General features: G+C 42.9%; 1 protein-coding gene across 4 annotated transcripts in view; it reads right to left on the reverse strand.

The window, feature by feature from the left end:
* apbb2a (amyloid beta (A4) precursor protein-binding, family B, member 2a) overlaps positions 1-19,314 on the reverse strand; it is a 58,353-nt gene that overhangs the window by 27,462 nt on the left and 11,577 nt on the right. For 3 of the 4 annotated variants that reach the window (XM_078169323.1, XM_078169325.1, XM_078169324.1), the window contains 2 exons: positions 17,029-17,175; positions 15,637-15,764 (listed from right to left, as the gene is read on the reverse strand). In XM_078169323.1, the coding sequence (XP_078025449.1) occupies positions 15,637-15,764; positions 17,029-17,175 (275 nt within the window). Of the gene's footprint in view, positions 1-9,132; positions 11,310-15,636; positions 15,765-17,028; positions 17,176-19,314 lie in introns of those variants that run through there. The other variant, XM_078169326.1, reaches the window with a different exon arrangement.

Below are 19,314 nucleotides of genomic sequence, written 5' to 3' on the forward strand. Positions count from 1 at the left end.
TGACATAACGTGAATTTGTATTTATTTTTAGACATGTGACAATTGCAGACGAAAAAAAATGGACCCAGTGCCTTTAGACCATTGGAATAGTATGTATACATGTCATAAATGGGCGTAATACCCCTTTAAAGTAAAATCTTAGCCGTTGATGTGTTGGTAGGGTTCTAATTTTAAATCAATCATTTTCACATTTGAGAAAATAAACTATCTACTGTCTTCTTTGAGAGTTAGAAGAGAAATTTAAGACCACTCACATGGCTGTGTTCAGTATGTAGCTGGAGTCAATTAGCAGAGCTTAACATAAAGACTGAAAGCAGAGGGAAACAGCTAGCCTGGCTATCTGGTATAATTTAAACCCATATTCACTTATGATTATGTTATACAGCCTGAGAGCTTGTCTCCTTGAGCCTCCTGTGTGAAAGTGTTAAACTGCAGCTTCCCTGCCAGTGTCATCAGGAGCGAAGTCGCAGAACTCTTGATTCCCAGCCGACAGGTGCAGAAAGAGACTCTCTTAGACATGACGTTGTGAATCTGCAGACAAAACACTGTGCGGTTAAAGACACCTGCCAAGGGTAAGAATAAGGGATGGTCATGATGTGTGTCTACATTTATATAACTACCTCAGTTTGAATGTCAAGTTTTCTCTTTCGAGCCTGGCAAGCTGGGAAATCTGCATTTGCAAATGTCTGACTGAATATTGTGATAAAACCCTGGAAGACAACTTGCTCTTAGTTAACTTATCTTTAAAATGCCACCACACGATCTCAAAAATCCACCAATCACAACCTGAAAAGCTTAATAATTACAATGTTGTACGTCCTTGTTTAATCCATACAGGAATTGAAATGTAAAATCTGTGGTTTTAAAGCAAAACCTGGTGGCCTCACTGTGACAACAAGAGTCTGGAGAGTTTCTGCGCCTGGCTGTGGTTCACCGAGAAATAGTTTCATCTGTAAGTCCCCTTAAAACACACATGGCAACAAAATGTCATTGTGTTTGTGGATTAAACAAATGAGACACACAGTGTTAATCAATAAGCTTGTTTTCGGACATCTGAACCAGGCTAGTGGATTTCAGTTTTATGCTAAGCTAAGGTAATTGTCTCCTTGCTATGGCTACTTGCTTAAAACATGGAGAGCAGCATTAATCGTCTCGGCAAGACACCAAATTTCGAAACAATTCCTTTACTGTGAGACTGCACAATAACACAAAAGTGTCTACGGAGCAGGATTTTGAAGTTAATTTGGATCTCACTAAAAGCAACACCAGTAAAACCACAGATGCACTGGAGCACTTAAAGTCTGTGTGACAACTGAGCAGGGTAAACCCCCCTGTGACCTGGTGAATTAGTCATGGCCCACAGCCATTAGGCCTAATGTAGAATGTCTGTGCGTAATTACCTCTCTACACCGTAAACTTGTTTACAGCACCAAGACGAGCAGCACAAAATAAGCACCCAGGGCCAGAGGGCGCGGCGAAGAAGGAGGAGGAGGAGGAGGTACCACATGACACACGCTCCCTGTCTCTCTACACACACAGACACTCACAGGCAGACGTACGCAAACACACACACACACACAATCACCAATATCGCCCAGGGCAGCAAAGAACTAGGACAAAATCAAGTCGAAATAAAAATAAAACTGTTGTCTACGGTGTATTAAACAGCACACGGCGCTGCCTGTGTGATGTGAGCAGACAGTTGACATTGTTTACAGCAGAAACGATGCATCAGTGTGATTCACCCTCAGTGCCTCTGCATCATTTCCAAGAAAATGCACAGATTTACAAAGCTGATCGTGAAAATGGTGTTTTACTAACGGGGAGAAACACACACAACCCCAGTTTATGTTCATGCAGCTCTGTGACCTAATTCTGAGCATTCGGTGTGGCAGAGAGGCAAATGAGAGCGGGAGGGGCAGCAAGCACACGCATGCACACACACACAGCACCCGTGTGTCAACACTCGTCGTATTTCATTACATATTTAAGAGCAGAGATAGGTGGGTGGGCGAGATGGAAAGACAGAGAAAGAGAACGAGTGTGTGTGTGGGGGGAGTGAGGGATGAGGGGGAGAAAGAGTGATTCTGGGTGGGCGAGAGAGGGAGAAAGATGATGTCCTGCTGTTCTCTCTGCTCTTGATCATTTATACATCACACTGCTCTGTGTGTGTGTGTGCTCTGTGTGTTTTTGTATACAACTGCCGATATTCTCAACTGAGACACAACTTCAGTGAGATGTCACTTCAGTATGACGCCCCCATGCATGATCTTACTAATGTGTGTGTGTGTGTGTGTGTATGTGTGTGTGTGTGTGTGTGTGAAAATGAGAGAGAGAATGAGAGAGATAAAGAGAGTGTGTGGGAGAGCGCAGGGATTTGGTGTCGAGTTAGTGTAGAGTTATGCCAAGCTCTACTCACACTGCAGTTGGGATCATACTGTATGCATGTAACCTAATTAGCAGCATGTGCCATAAATCATTATGTTTCATGCATAGTATTCAGTAATTAGCCGTCTCTCTCTCTCTCATTCCACTTACACTGGATATGCTGAAAGTTTTAAAGGGTCAGTACACCCAATTTAATTTTAAAAAAGTTGTCTAACTGACTTGATTAATTGATTTATCTTTTGAGCTTTTTATCATGCTCAATATGAAATAAAGAAAATGTGGAAATAGATATATATTTTTGGTGAAAACGTGCTGATTTGCAAGTGCTAATCAATCAATCAATCAATCAATCAATCACTAACGTTGACCATAAGTTACCTGCAGTTAATAGCCACTCATTCACCCTGTCACCAATTATGGTGCTCACGGGCATATTCAATTAACGTTAATATCTTTATCACCCTATATTTGTCAGATAACTCACTTGAAGTCTGAGTAAAATGGCAGTAGTAGCTTTTATTTATTGCATATTCATATAGTATACTGAATAGCTGTACTGGTTTATGATCAATAATATATAAAAGGAGGACGCCCAGACCCTCTGGCAGGCTTGGTCCCACAACTGTTGACTCCATGGCTATGGGCGTGCTGTTTCATTAAAACTACTTTCTGTCAATAGTCCCTTTAAAGTAGCTGTATACCACATTCAGATCATATCTATGGTTCAGAATCTGAGATGGGATTGTCTGATCATGGCTCTCAACATGGAGGTGGCTGACCTGGTGGCTAGCAGCTAACTGTGCTAGCAGCTAATTGTGCTAACAGCACAACTAGCACCAACAATGTCAACAGTGCTGACAGAGCTAATGGTGTAATCATGGTGATGATGATGTCTGGACGGCATTCTCAGCTGTAACTGTTGTATAAGCACAGTGCAGAGTGGTGGTGATGGCTAGCTAGTGGATACACACACACAAGGACTCACACGCACGCATGGCCGGACTGTTTACCACAGTAAAGAACAGAGAAGCTTGGATTACAACACACACAGAGGGACTGTGACTTCATTCTCAAGATGCCATTACTCCACTATATCTTTACCTAGCAAATAGTTATGTGCTGCTGTATCCATGTGTCACAGACTGGCTAGGTGATTGTCACCAGGAGGGAGTCCACACAAAAGATTCACCCAAAACATAACTTTCAACAAAGATGAACTCAAATGAACAGTGCAGTGTGCACATCAACAAAGCCAGTAATGAAAGCCATGTATGGATGTGTGTTGAGTGAGCTGTGGAGCAACACCACAAGGCAGTGATGCAGGGTGGATGTCTGCTGTGGCAGGGGAGAGAGCGAGTTAACACACGGGGCAGCTTTTATAGACTGTCTCAAACTTGACAACATAAACAGTCTAAATTGGTCCCTTTGTATTTCCTGTTGGAGTGTTTGTTAATGCAGTAGCCGAGAAGGAACTTTTATAGTTTCCTTGGTAATTGACAAGAAGTAAACAGGGACCAAAGCTGTTACCCCTGTGACAAAACAGCAATGAAACGGTCTGTAGCCTGAAAGGCCCAGGTGAGCTTAATCAAGCTAACGACCCTCCCAAGTCAGCCAACTGCCTGATGAGGTTGGCCGAGAACACCCTCCAAGACAGCAGGAGGGGTGTCACAAAGCCTCTGAATGTCGTACACAGGACCTTTACAAACAGTTAAATGTATTTTCTGTTTGTTGTCCAGAGAAGCAGTATGAGGGTGACCCACAAACATAATTCCAGTCATCTACTTTGTACTGGGGTGGTGGCAGAAATCTCAAAACCTGAGCAGGTAAGGCCAAAACTGTCTGTATCACTAAACATCACAGCAGGTAAACAAATTTATTTAATCATTTGTTTGTGATTTTGGTGAACCAGCCCTTTAAATGGAAACATACTGTACCCTTTGAGCATGTGATCCAACTACAACTGATGAATCAAACACATGTTACTGTCAATTTGCAGGGTGGAGCTTTCCATATAATTGGCATAATGCTACAGTGAAACAAGGGTATCAACAGAGAGGCCAGGTGTAGCTACATATCGGTATTTTGCAAGCCAGGTTTCACTTTCACTTCAACTTGTCATAGCTGCCACTCTGGAACAAGGTTTAGCTAACATCAGCAACAGCAACACTATTTGCTGTTTGATAACATAATTAAAACTAAGGTTATCTATTACTTTTTACAAACAGAGGTTTGTGTTTGATGAGCAGGGTTGAAGGTGAGCAGTCACGCTGGAGCTGCAGGCAAGCAGCTAAACACAGAGATGGGTTTTAAGGGGTTTAAAGGATTCGGTTGTTCTCATGCACTGTTCCTACGTTTTCCTACAAAAAGTAGTGCACCAAAATTCATAAATATCCCACGTAACCATGAGCCAGCAATTTGTGCATGACCCGCATATTTTGGAAGGCTGTGATCTTGTGACCAATGCGTTGATGGGAGTAAAGAAGGTAGCGGTCCCCATAAGGAGGCAAGCTGGGGCAGTGGATAGGATACAAAACACAGGACTTTACTACAGACTTTCTGTAGGAGACCAGTGTTCAACACTGTGTGAACTTAGAGTAAACTTTGACTCATTTTAAGGTACACTGTCACCTTGTTGTGGCAAAGTGGTGCAGTGGTTAGCACTGTTGCCTCACAGCAACAGTTTGCATGTTCTCCCCATATCAGCGTGGGTTTCCTCTGAGTACTCCGGCTTCCTCCCACAGTCCAAAGACATGCAGGTTAATTCATGACTCTAAATTGTCCGTAGGTGTGAATGTGAGCATGAATGGTTGTCTGTCTCTATATGTCAGCCCTGTGACAGTCTGGCGACCTGTCCAGGGTGTACCCCACATCTCGCCCCAATGTCAGCTGGGATAGGCTCCAGCCCCCCTGCGACCCCTAACAGGATAAGTTGTTATGGACAATGAAAGAATGGATGACCACAGTAACTTAACGTTGATTACATTACTGTACATTAACCACATAATGTAGTTTGTGGGGCGCTAATTCACAGGATATCATTTGAACCATTGGATGTGGATACGCTGAATAAATGCCAGGAGAGAACATTTAAATGTTTTTGTTTGGGATCAACTCAAGGTCCAGCTAGTAGCTATTCTAGAACATTGTCATACCACGTGATCTTCATCAACTGAACAGTTTGACCAGTTTTCAAGGAAACACCTATGTTCATGTTTAAATTAAATGTTTTAAAAATGCCTGCAGGTTTAAATTATGCTGATCAGTGCATAAACTAATAATTAGACTTGCTAAAATCCTTCCAAACAAACAAACTAAACAAACATGTTCCCGACATAGCTTCCAATCAGCAGGTTTATCACATTTGAATAAAAGGAGTTGGTGTTAGCCATACAGAGTCAAGTATTGGGACTCTGCTTTAAATTAATTTACTAGTTAAAGTTTTAAGCTGCATATATTTGCAAATAATTGCTTTGTGAGTGCTGTGATCCCGAGCTGCAGAAAGATTTTGAAGTGATAAATGCATACTTCTAAATGTCAAAATAAATCATTTGAATAAATTGAGATATTGATTCTGAAATAACTAAGGGGAGATTAATTTACCACCTCATACATTTATTCTGCGAGGCTGAGCAGCTGCCCCACTGAAAACATAATCAAAAACCCACATCAAGCACTTCCAAACATGTTGGGTATTCAAATATATTCAGTTTAAACAGTCTGAGGCCACTTGTGCCGTCTGCAGTCTGAATAGATGGGCGGGCTACAGGCAGACACCGACTACGCCGGTGTCCTGCTGTGCTTGGCCCTGTATGATCAGTGAACATCAGCATCACATCACATCGCTGCCCGCCAAGGCCTGGGACCAGCGAGGGTTTTATCGGGAGGAGATTTATTGGCTGGTGGGGCAAAGGGAGGGGATCTATAGGAGGAACAGGAAAAGTAATCCGTCAGGAAGACAGGGATTACAGCAGGTGTGCCTAACAATGCTAATCTAAGAGAGAAGGAAGGAGAGGGATGGTGAGAGTGTGAATGCAATAAAGAAGAAATGTTAGTGTTTGTAAGGTTTTAATATACCTGAGTGTCTTTGTAATTCTGTGTGTGTGTGTGTGTGTGTGTGTGAGACATATGACTCTGTGCTGGAGAGTGAGTAAGGACACAGCTCCCACCATAATGACCCTTTCGAGAATGAGGGTTTCTGGGAGGCTGAGTGGACATACCCTGACATGACGTGTGTGTGTGTGTGTGTGCGTAGAAGTGGGAGTGATGGATTGTGGGTAGATGGAAGGAGCTAACGCGGAGGAGCGATGACTTGCAGGGAAAGAGAGAGGTCTGTGCGGGGCTCAAATCGGAGCAGCAGTGGGCAGGAAAGACCATCAATCACTGTGGCGCCTATCGAGTGATTCTAGGTGTTCGGGCTCCGTCCCTGGGGGCCATCAGAGGGGGCCTTGCATGTTAATTAAGGTTACAGGGGCCTCGACATCAGCAGATAAGCTGTGGTTCAAGCGGGATGTCACAAGTGGCAGAGCGAGTGCTACAACCCAAACATGCACATACAAAACTCTTCATTGACATAAATGGAGGTGATTGCTGGAGTGTGTTCAGCAGTAAAATATTCATGATACTGGAGGCTTGCGTGTCTCCTCTTTCCTATTTTATTCTCCTCTATCCTTTCCTCTTATCCTCTTCATCTCTCCTCTGTTTTTCTTCTTTCCTCCTTTCTCTTCTTTCTTTTCTTCTTTCCTGTCTGCTCTTCTTGTCTTCTCTCCTCTTCTGTCCTCTCTTCTCTTGTCTGTTGTCTCCTGTCTCATCTACTGTCCTTTCATCTTTTTTCTCCTCACCTCCCTTCTCTCTCCTTTCTTTTCTTCTCTCCTCCTCTCTCTTGCCCTCTCCTTTTCTTTCCTTTTTCTTCTCTCCTCTCCTATTTTTTCTCTGCTTGCCTTCTTTCTTTTCTTTTCTTGTCTCCTCTCCTGACCTCTCTTCTCTCTACTTGTCTCCTTTCCTCTCTTCTCCTTTTCCTTTCTTTTCCTCTCCCCCCCTTTCCTTTCCCTTCCATTCATCTCCCTTTCCTTTCCTCTCCCATTCCTTTCCTTTCCTCTCCCTTTCCTTTCCCCTTCCTTTCCTTCCCTCCTTCCTTTCCTTTCCTCTCCACTCCCTTTCCTTTCCTCTTCTATCCCCTTCCTTTCATTTCCTCTCCCCTTCCTTTCCTTTCCTCTCCCTTTCCTCTCCTTTTCCTTTCCTCTCTTCTCCCTTTCCTTTCCCTCTCCCTTCCCTCTCCCCTTCCTCTCCTTTCCTCTCCCTCTCCTTTCCCCCTTCCTTTCCTTTCCTTTCATTTTCCTTTCCTCTCCTCTCCCTTTCCTTTCCTCTCCCTTTTCTTCCCCTTTCCTTTCCTTTCCTTTCCTCTCATTTTCCTTTCCTCTCCTCTCCTGTCCTCTCCCTTTCCTTTCCTTTCCTTTCCTTTCCTTTCCTTTCCCTCTCTACATGCCACAGCTGTCCGCAGAAGGTCAGCAGTGTGGGGAAATAAGTGAGGGCTGAAGGGAATAAGCAAGCGCTGCTGCCCACTTATGAATATGAATGACATGTGGAATCAGTGTGCGTTCATGTCACTTTGTGTTTGTTATTGTGTGCATGTGTGCGCTCACACATCTGCTCATGAGCCATTAGCAGAGAGAGGTGATGATAGTTCCCTTTAATAGCAGGAGGAAACCTGCACAGACATCAGGGCTACACAGAAACACTATTAAAGGCGTACATCACAGTGGCACACGTCCTCAGCTTTAAAACACTAAAGTCTCAGTCCTAATAAGTGTCACACAGCAAGGACAAGAAAACAAGCAGGACCTGCCGCCCTAATGTCGTAAATCATTTCACTCCGGCTTTTTGTTCTTCGCTTAGTGTTCCCCTGCTCATCCCTCATCCTCCTCTCGCCTCCTCCTCTGCTTGTTATGGGAGATACTCAAGGAGAGAGAGGGAGAGAGAGGGAGGGAAACTCCACATATGCATACAGTGAAGGCATTCATCATGCGCACACACACACACACACACACACACACACACACAAACACACACACCTAGGTATGTATCCTCCTCACTTAAACAAATTCAGAATGCAAAGATGTATGTCAAAAATAGTTTTGTCTCTGCAGAACACACACACATAAACCAAGTGCAATATCAAAAAGCTCCAAACAGCCGTGACACACACACACTTTGAAAAATCCCCGCAGCACATCCAGACTCTTTAATCCTGTCTTTCTCAATCCCCTCTTTGCTTACTTCATCTCTCTCCCTCTCTCTCTCTCTCTCTCTCTTCTTTTCTTTCTTTCACTCGCATGCTCTGTCTCTCCCATCCGGCTCCCTGAACGTCTCGCTCATGTCTCAGTGACTCTGGCTGCAAACCTGCCGCTGCCAGGCTGCATCCCTACACCTGACAGCTAGCCAGCCAGGGAGCAAGGGACCGAGGGAGAGAGGGAGGGAGGGAAAGACAAAGTACACAGCTTGAAGTCAAACACACAGCAGGAGGCTGAGAAGTAAATGAGTGAAAAAATAAAAAGGAGAGCTAATGAATAAAAGTACGGCTGAGAGCTTGTGTCCTCTACACACACAGAGCAGTTGGAAACCAGCAGAGAAGAGAGACAGGGGGTGATGTTGGGATAGAAGGAGAGGCAGTAATGGATGACTGTAAGCAGAGGGATGGATGGATGTATGGGCTGGAGGAGTAAATGAATAAGAGATAGGGGTACTCACACAAGCAGACATGCTCGCCCCGTTACAGACGACTACTTCCTTGCCTCGTTAGCTCCAACACCACGTTGACATTGCTACAGCCCTGTTGCCGCGGTACCCCGGGGTAAATCTCTTCCCGTCTGCCTCCTCTCTCCTTCTTTTTCTTTTTTTTTTTAATCCTCTGGGGCTCCTTTTCCCCTTCTCCTCTCCCACTTTCCTTCCCCTCCCCCTGCTGCTTCTCCCTCTCCTCCTCCTTCTCCTCTTCCCTCTGCTACACCTTTCCTCTCCCTATCTTCCTCCGCAGTCGGCTTCCTTGGCTGTGCTCGCCCCGGTCCGAAGAGCCTCCTGCAAAGTCCTGCTGTGTCCTGCTCAGTGCAAGCAGGGAAGCATGCGCTGCCTCTTCCTCCCTCACTGGCTCTCCATCGCTCTGTTTATGCCCCACTCGCTCTCAAAAGCACAGCCACTCTTTTTTTTTTCTTCTCCCCTCCGCACTCCCTGTTCGTCTAGAGTATCTTCTCCTCTTCCTCACTTTGCTGCTATCTTTGTCTCTCCCTCTCTCGTTTTACTGAAACTGGAAAAAAAGAAAAAGAGGAAGGCTTATACCCCGCTAAAGTGCAACGACCGGACAAACAAAGAGAGGCAGAGAGAAGAAGAGGCAAAGCTGTGCAGCCAATGGCACAAGAGGGAGGCAGAAAGAGCGCTGGAGACAAAGAGTGGAAATAGCGCAAGAGCGTTACAGACAGAAAGAGGGGAAGGAGAAGAAGGGGGGGAAACACACAGACACACCCGCTCATTCACCATCACACACATGCAAACAGAGTGCTCCAGATATAGACCTATGACTTCATCAATTCAAGCCCATGTGCAGTCACACACACACACACACACACACACACACACACGCATGTGTTCGCGCACACAGAGTTGGACTTGCTGAGTGCTCCAAATATAGCCTCATGACTTCATGGAGGAGCGAACCCCCCTTAGCCCGCCCCGCTTAAGAGACAGGGGGACTCATTTATATTGAATCAAGCTGAAGGAGAGAGACAGAGAGACAGAGAGAACATTCAGGACAAGGCTGGGAATATTCCTCAGATAGATGGATAGAGAAAGAGACAGGAGACAGAGGGAGAGCATAGAATAGAGAGAGCAAATGCAGCTTTACTTTGAGGCACCCTCCATGGATTCTCTGTCTCTCTTTCATCGCTGCCCTTTCTTTAGCTTATTGTTCAAAGTCTGCGCTCCACTTCTTTTCACATTTTTACTTTCTTGACTTTTCACTTTCTTCACATAACTCAGGGATGTCTTTTTCTTTTTTCTGCCCATCACCTCTCCAGCTTCAGTCTAACAACCAGTCTGATTGTAACCCAGACACAGCGGTCTGGTAGATCACAGTATGTGTCTACAGTGGCAGGCTGCTTCCCAGAATTGGATCTTCAGGCATGCCATTAGGCCCATAGGCTATCTCCTTCTGGATTTCAAACCGGACCAACACAGCAGCTCATTAACTTTCTCTTATATCACTAAAACATCTCAGTGAACACTTGAGGCGAGACTTGAGCCATACAATTCCTGAATCTGTCTTAATTTTAGATCAACAAAGTTTAGTTTTAAAGTCTTTCATGAGTTTTTAGAGGCAGTGAGTCACACTGGACGCCCCTGATTTGCATATAGTAGCCTTGATTCAACTCAATGTAAATGAAAAATGGACAGCCTGTCTCTCGAAAGGCAATGCAGCGCTACCACAATGCATTGCACGGTTGCTTACATAGAAAATATATATATTGTCGGCAGTGACAGATCTTGTGGACATGTACGTGTTTCAAAAAACAGTCATACACGTCTAAGTATGTGGACAATCAAACTACACACCCATACGTGATCGTTGAACATCTTACTCCAAAACCATGTGCATTACTTTGTTGCTTTAACATCGTCCATTACACAGACCTTCTAATAAGATTTACGCACTTGGCTGCAGGCCTTTGCTCCCCTTCAGAGGTGTGAAGTCAATGTTCCACTTCATCCCCAAAGGTGCTGGATGGAGCTGAGGTCAAGGCTCTTTCGGGACCAGTCAAGTTCATCCACACCAGATTTATCTTTTTATATTATGCATGTTTTGTATGTGTGTGTGTGTTTGTTTTAAAGAAAAAGAAGAACACAAAGAAGAACCAAGGTGACACCACCACCTCACCAACACTGCTGAAGCCTGCTATCACAGCACCAGCCCTGAGCAGAATCACTAAGTGACCAGGAAATAAATACAAATAAATCAATCGTGACTTTGCTATACATACAAGAGCCCACTCAACATGCTTACATATTAAAAAATATGGAGAGAAATGATCATAGTAGTAAACTAAACTGTGAGCCTTTCACATTTCTTTCACTGACATACAATGAGCCCTGTGGCTATGAGCTAAACCCACCTACACATCAGGGAGCAGACAGATTATACCACTAACACAATGACTGCCTCCTGAAGTGGGTCACTTCACACACACAAGCCACAGTTAGTATCTGTTCAGTTTTCTCCTTTGATAAAGCACAAAAAAATCATTTGAGATGAACTAAAAGTTTGGATCCGCCTGCCACAAAAGCTTGATCAGGCTCAGTCAGAGGGCTGAGAGGTCCATATTTTTTAATCATCTTTCATGATTTTAGGCTGTTGAAAGTCTTCTTCTCAAAAAGATGTTATTTTGTGTGAAGCATTTGTTTTGTACATGGAGAACGAAATACTGTGCAGCAGTTCAACCAGACTGACAACTGAGAGGGCAGAAAGACACAAAAATACCTCTAAGCAACAGTTCAAAAAGAATAGAAAAAAATCTCCAGTCACAGGTAAAAGAAAACTGGAGGCTTAGCATCAAAATGTGTGCAGATTTAAGCAAGTTCCTGTGTCAGTGTCAAGTGCACATTAACGCCGAAAAGGAGCTACAATTAACAGGCATGTAGCTTTGGCAGTGCTATTCTCTGAACGTCACAACGGGTATAGAAAACTAGTTATATAGTTGGATCAGGAAACATCAGCTGAACATACTGTGGACTGACAATACACAGCTTAAATCTGTTTAATTAATAGACTGCAGAGAACTCAAAGTAAAATGGACAAACTGAATATTTAGAGCCAAATTAAAAGCAGTGTCGTGGTTCAGTAATGATCAAGGGTTATTTGTGCTTTTCTGGACTGGAAAACAAGTCCCAGTTCCAACAGTATTCTCTCCTGTCATGCAACACTGTAGGGACTCCACACAATGGAAGTTTTGATCATTTAATCATTCATCTTTGGGGACAAAAACTATTTTAAATGTAAATAATACATCTGGTGTCTGAATTATACAGTTTTTATTTATCTCTGTGATAATAGCCATTATTGAAGGAACGAAGAAAAACATCAGTATAAAAGTTGATTCCAAACTTTTGAATGCAGTGTAGAGTATATCAATCCTGAATATACTGTGCAAATTGTTAAAGGTTTAGTGTGTAATACTTAGTGGTGTCTAGCAGTGAAGATTGCAGTTTGCAACCAGCTGAAACTTCTCCCGACTAGAATTCCTTCAGTCTTATTTTTCAGGAGGTTTTTTTTTTAGGGGAGTGACATCATCCACGAAGGTCTCCTACTCTCCAAAACACACAGCTCAGGTGATTAAAACTGGTAAAAACACTGAATAAACCAGTTTCACGTTACAAATCAGTGTATCTTTGATGCTGTTTGGCATGTCAGAGACAGCTCACCCGACAAATGCTAATGTACGCTCACCTTTTCATTTTGGAAACTTGAGACCCAGCTATTGGGGAGGATTTCCCCAGGAGATGAATTATCCACAGAGGTCTCCTCCTCTCCGCAACAGAGCAGAGGTCTCATTTATCAAACAGTGTGCAGCATCCATAAAGAAAATGTACGTACACACAAAAGCCAAAAATGGCATGCCCCAAAAAATATTCTACATTTTCTATAATCAGGCTTCCACCTCACCACCTGGGTCGCCAATTTCCTGTCTCCAAGATGTTCGTAAGTGTGGGTCAAAGTTTCTCCCATCAAGTTTGTTGTTATACATCACAACTTTTTGCATGGGAAGTGGCATACGCTTCTTTAAGGCCTCGGTTTGTGCGTACACAATGTTTATAAATGAGACCCCAGGTCGTTTAAACCAATAAAAATACTGAATAAAGCAGTTTCATGTTACAAATTAATGTTTTTCCTACGCTGCTCATTGCAGAGGGGCTTCGAATTATGGTGGCCTATGAGGAAACACAGAAACACTATGGCCCTTTCTAAAGCCAGTGTTTGCTTTGTCTGTCGTGGGCTACGTAGAAACATGGCTGCAAACATGGTGATTTCCATAAATGACAACCTGCTCCCTGTATAAATATAAACAGCTCATTCTAAGGTTACGAAAACACGATATTTCTTATTTTCAGATGTTTATACACTAAAGAAAATATACTTATTATATTCTATTTCTGCCCCCTAACTCCTCCACAGTGGACCTGTAATAACACAGAATGCACTGATTGACAGTGAATGGTTCAATTATGCATTCTCTCTTTCATTAACTTCCTGTATTCTTACATGGAGGTCAAAAACCCATTTTTTTGTGGCTTTGTGGCTCTGGCTTTGTGCATGAGGACATGTCTCACTGTAACACAATAAGGCCTGCAAACTGTTGCTACAAAAATATTTATGTGTGCTTCATTGTTAATATTTTCCTCAACTGAAACTAATAGGTCTGCCCAAACCATGAAAAACTGCTCCAGACAAGGGTATCCAAATACTTTTGTGTGCTCAGTTAAGCTTTATCAGCATCTCTGGATACATAGACTTTGAATATAGTGCACTCTAGTGGCAGGACGAAGCTATTTCAACCTCTAAATATATTGTCTCACACACACACACACACACACACACACACATTCTTCTTTACATGCGGGACACTATAAAACAATTGCAGCATATATGGAAAGTGCATTGTGGTCTCAGAGCATCAAATATCTTCTAAGTCACACACACACACACTCCCAGCCAGGGTGGAATTATAATACATCCAAAGTCATGAGCCTGAAACCAAACACAAGAGTGCAGACTGCAGATTTTAAAGTGCTGGTGGGAGGAGAGGATGAAGAGAGTGGAAGCTGTAATGCTGTGAGAGAGAGAGAGAGAGAGAGAGAGAGAGAGAGAGAGAGAGAGAGATGAAGTGAGAGAACGAAGGATAAAAGGAAGAGCTAGCCTGGGCCGACTCTCCCCTCTTCCCTCCACTACACGCTTTATCCATTACCGCTGAGAGAGACAGCCACTGAAAGTTTCTCAATCCTCTGAGACGGAAGAGGGTGGAGAGACTCTTGTTCTTTCTTTCCCTCTCTTTATCTATCACACACACACAGCTGATGTTGTGGTGGTGTTGCTGTTGAGGGAAGGAAAGAAAAAGCGTGGGAGGGTGCATCCCACAGCATCCCTGTGAGTGTGTGTGTGTGTGTGTGTGTGTGTGTGTGTGTGTGTGTGTGTGTGTGAGAGAGAGATAAAGAGGCTATGGCGGCACCCAAAAGACCACAAGAGAGACAGAAAGAAGAGATAAGTAGAAAGACATGGAGACAGGAAGAGAGAAAGGTAAGGAGACACTGCGGGTATGGGCGAGTGAAGTGAGGTCAAGCCTTTTTACACAGAGGCTATTTTAAACTCCATTTTCACCCAATCCCTTAACAGCTGATTACACATGTCAGGACCAGACAGCTACTTTAGACTGCAAACTTCCACCACTCTTCTCATTTGTAGGGTCAGTGTGTGACACATCTCCAAAGTAAATCTCCCAAAGTCTCTTAGCTCTTAGTGCTTGAACATTAAGCTTTCAGAAAAGACTTTCACTGGACTCCACAGATGCTGTGTGTATGTTAAGCGTATATATGCACACACGCAAATACATGCCTCATACATATTACATCCATGCGTGCATGTATATTACATCAGCACTAATGTTTCCAGATGTGTACAGGCTGTGAGTGAATGTTTGAAGAGATTGCTATGTGGGCTAATGGAAACCCTGAGGGGCCCATATCAATGAGGGCTTAGCTTGCCCCCCCCATTAGCAGCTATGCTAGCCTCAGCACACTGTCAGCTCAATAGTGAAAGGTTAAGACCATGGGACATTGCCAAATGACTGAGGGCCCCATAGGTCTTCAGTGTGGAACAGAAACATGGAGCAATGAGCATAATTATGGAGTTCTGAATGCAGTTTGCGCAAATATGCATGGAATAATAATGAGGCCGACTTCAATTCTCTGACAATTAGTGCAAAGTCCTGAATCAGCGAGAATGTGACACACATGCATTTTACAGGGTTTTATGTGTGGTGTATTTGCACACACTTACGTGCATGTGTGAAGCTTGATTTTTGTGTTTGTGTGTGTTCTTTGTGTGCATCTCAACAGGAGAAATATCATATTTGGAATAGCTAAAAAGTGGCATAAAATAACCAATTATGCCCAAAATGCAGCAAAAAAATAAATAAAAAAATTGTGATGTCAACTTACCTGTCGTGGTCTCGTCCAACGCCCCAGACACGGATGCTACTGATTGGCTGAGAGTGGAGCAGGCTGCGATCATCTGGGTCAACCAGGGTCAACATGCGGTCTTGGAGCACCAGCAGCATCCCTTTACCCTGTTATAAAACAAAATGAATGGTATGCCTTTATTGCTGTGGCACCTTGTACAACAAAATTTGCTGTGCAGCTCCTGAGACAGTAAATTAACATTTCACACATGCATGCACACTTGCCCAAACACCCAAACACATGCACGTGCACCTGCCATACAGTTAAATAATAATGATAAAAAATAAGCCATAAAAAAGTGGCATATCAGAGGCTAAAATCTGTTCATAGTGACAAATGCTATTTCATCTTAGATATTAATGATAGATATTAAGATATTAATGCATGTTATGTACAGTTTTTGCACAAGGTCACAAACAAAGATGCACTATAGCTGCGGTTCACAACCTGCAAGATGATTAAATCAAAGGTAACTAGATGTAGTTAGTACTTTCTTTTTCTGACTGTTCTCTAATCCTTTTTTTTGTGACATAACTGATAGTTTGAACTCTTCAAGCCTCTAAAAACTACAGAAAATGTTAGAACTATGAGGGATGAGAATAACAAAAATTAATTGTTAAAATGGAGGCAATGAAAATGCACGTGACATGGGAATATAAAGGTGTAAAAACAGATGTGAAATGAAAAACAGAGTGATAAAATATTAAGTGCTTTGATTAATTTAAAGTCAAACTGATTAAAACAGTATATGATGAAAATAAGGCCATGTTTCATATTTTCCCCGTCTTATATTCATGATTCACAACATAAAAATGCCATTTATCATTTAAGCAAAATAACCTGAAGGGTGGGAGTACCAAAAAATGGAGGTAATAAAAATGTATGTGAACTAAACAGTGTTGCTCTAAAAATCAACTGGGCTGTGTCACTGTCTATTGTTGTTGGGGGAAATTTGCCAATTGGACTTTCTGCCAGAAAGGGACTTCCTGGATAAGGTCAGGAGCAAAATGCATGGTTTTGACTAATTGAAAAGATTTCTGCCAGAAAGGGCTTTCAGGCAGTTTAGGTTCCCTCTGTGTTGCCAGCACCTGGACCCCAGCATGAATGAGCAGGGAGCTCCAGGTACTGGCGACACAGAGGGAGGTTGAGTGTTGTTCATTTACATGTCCTGCCCATATTGTGTTTAAACCATTAGCAACAGTCCACTGACACACACGGACGTTTAAAACGAGAAGGCAAATCACTCTTCTTGCAGCTCACAGACCTGCAAACTGTGACGTGGTGTTGCACTTTGCTCACAAGTCAAAAAGTCAGGAACCACTCTACTTTAGTATCCATACTGTACATACTGTATGTAACTGACACACTGACCTCTCCCCACACACCAGCTGAGTCCCGTATGTCCCTCCTGCAGTAGGACAGCTGTCTGATACAGTGGTGGACGGCCACGCTGCTCCTCCCCTCACACAGGTCCTGCTCTGCCATCTCCACCCAGCCCAGAGATCGCACTGGAAATGACTGAAAGGAACACAACACACACATCACACACAACACGTCTTGTTTTAGTAGTTTTGCTCATTTTGTCAGTTACGATAATACTAAACTCATTAAAATAATTGGTGACATTAATAAGACAACACTGATTCAATTAAGTCTCACAGGGCAAGAAACAGAGTCAGATGATTAGACAGGTTTGTTTGAAGTCGGCAAAACGCTGGAATAATCCTTCACTGTGTGCACAGTTAAGACAAATTAGGGAGTCCAAAGATGAACCAAGATGTCACTCTGATAATAAACATTTTGGATAATAGTTTTACTTTTTCCTTTCATTATTCTCTTCCAAATACATTTGAATAACCTGTGGGTTTGTTTAAAACCCGTCTGATACTCTGACTAGTCATGCTTTTTGCCCTGCGTGACTTCTTTACAGCAATGTCACCACTGTCCCAGATCCCAGCAAACAACTTGGTAAGTATATTGTCACCATAACTGAAAGAAGTCATGGAAAATGTACAAATATAATCTACAAGTTGATGGAAAATTTAACCTTAGAGGTATATGACACAGGATTGTCTTTTACTGACTGTAAAAATGCTCAATGCTAACACCAAGTCCACTCTTGTTTGGAGTTTCGCCTCATTATAGTTGCGTTTTTTTCAGTGTTGTGTCTCTTCGATACCTGCTGCTTACAGTCTGGCACCTGGTTGCTACCTTTTTATAAAGCCCCGACCTCACCTGAGTGCTGTGGGGGTACACACTCATGAATGTCCCGAACACATAAAATAAGAAAATACAGGCAGAGAGCAGAGTTGCTGCAGAAGAATACGCCACACACTAAAAGCAGGTCGAAAGTGATGATTGATAAAGATTACCTCAGTATGAGTCTATTCATTGTGTTTTAGGAAAATTCTGCCAAGTATTCCTTTGAGTATAAGAGCCCACACATACTTGCATACTAACATACATCCACAGTAACTCATACAAAGTTCCCCCTACAGTATTTTGCTTACAGAGGTACAGTACTATGCAGTGACAGCTACTGTACCATCACAAGCAAGGCATCAGAGCAACAACTGAGAGAAGTTTGATTGGGGAAGACAACACATGAAATATGAAAGACTGTGTGTGTGTGTGTGTGTGTGTGTGTGTGTGTGTGTATTTATATGGACTGCATCAGGCCAGCAGCTATTACCATGCTCTCCTTTTTCCCCCTTTTCTTTCTGTCTCTCTACCAAAATGCTGAGGAGAACTACATTTCTCAAGTCCTGTAACAGTGTCAAGCAAACATGCACTTCAGCACACACACCCACGCATGCTCTCTCACACACACACACACAATGATCTCCCTCTCTCTTCCATGTACCATGTTATTCTCTCTTGCCTTCTTACTCATTAAACTTTCACACATCATGAGATCATAACTGAATTCCAACACTTCTCCCCTGAGCTTCTGGGTTCCTCTGAGATGTCTGAATATCTCAAGCTTTTCTTTCACTTGAATTTTAATTAGTAGAGCACATTATATTCTCGTCTGAAGTCCTTTGTGATTTCAGACTGTTCCTCACAGAAAAAGAACAAATCGTAACGGAACAAGAAAGCTTACATGGTACTTTTGGTTTTGGAATCTGATATGTGATGCAACATTTGCCTTTATTTTATGACTTCTTATTGCACAAAAATGAGCAGGCAACATTTAACTTTTTAATATTGGGTTGATTAAATATGTCTTTTGCAACAGTGGTGAAATTTGTTTCGGATCAAAGATGCTTCTGTGCAGAAGCAAAAACTCGTTTGGCTTTACAGTCACTGTAGCTCAGTTCACAAAGTAACCACTGAGAGGCACTGCAACAAACAGAGAGAGAGGACAGTGTGACACTGAGCAGGTTCATTACGTCATTCCAGACAAAACCTGGTGACCTCCCCTCATTAACAAATACTGTGCATGACTTGCTGAAAGGCTGACATTTTGTTTAACAAATACGATCAGACTGGCTTAATAACAAAGGAATGTGTGCTCATCATGTTGCCAGCAGTCATTTATAGGTGGTATGCTGTGTCGCTGAGCACTAGTAGTATCTGAACAGTCTGGAGTTCCACCCAAATGGGGCTGAAAGTCAATGAGAGCTTCAGTGAACTAGCTGATAACCTACCACTGCT

This window comes from Epinephelus lanceolatus, chromosome 7 (assembly GCF_041903045.1).
Source record: "Epinephelus lanceolatus isolate andai-2023 chromosome 7, ASM4190304v1, whole genome shotgun sequence".
Taxonomy (NCBI): Eukaryota; Metazoa; Chordata; class Actinopteri; order Perciformes; family Serranidae; genus Epinephelus; species Epinephelus lanceolatus.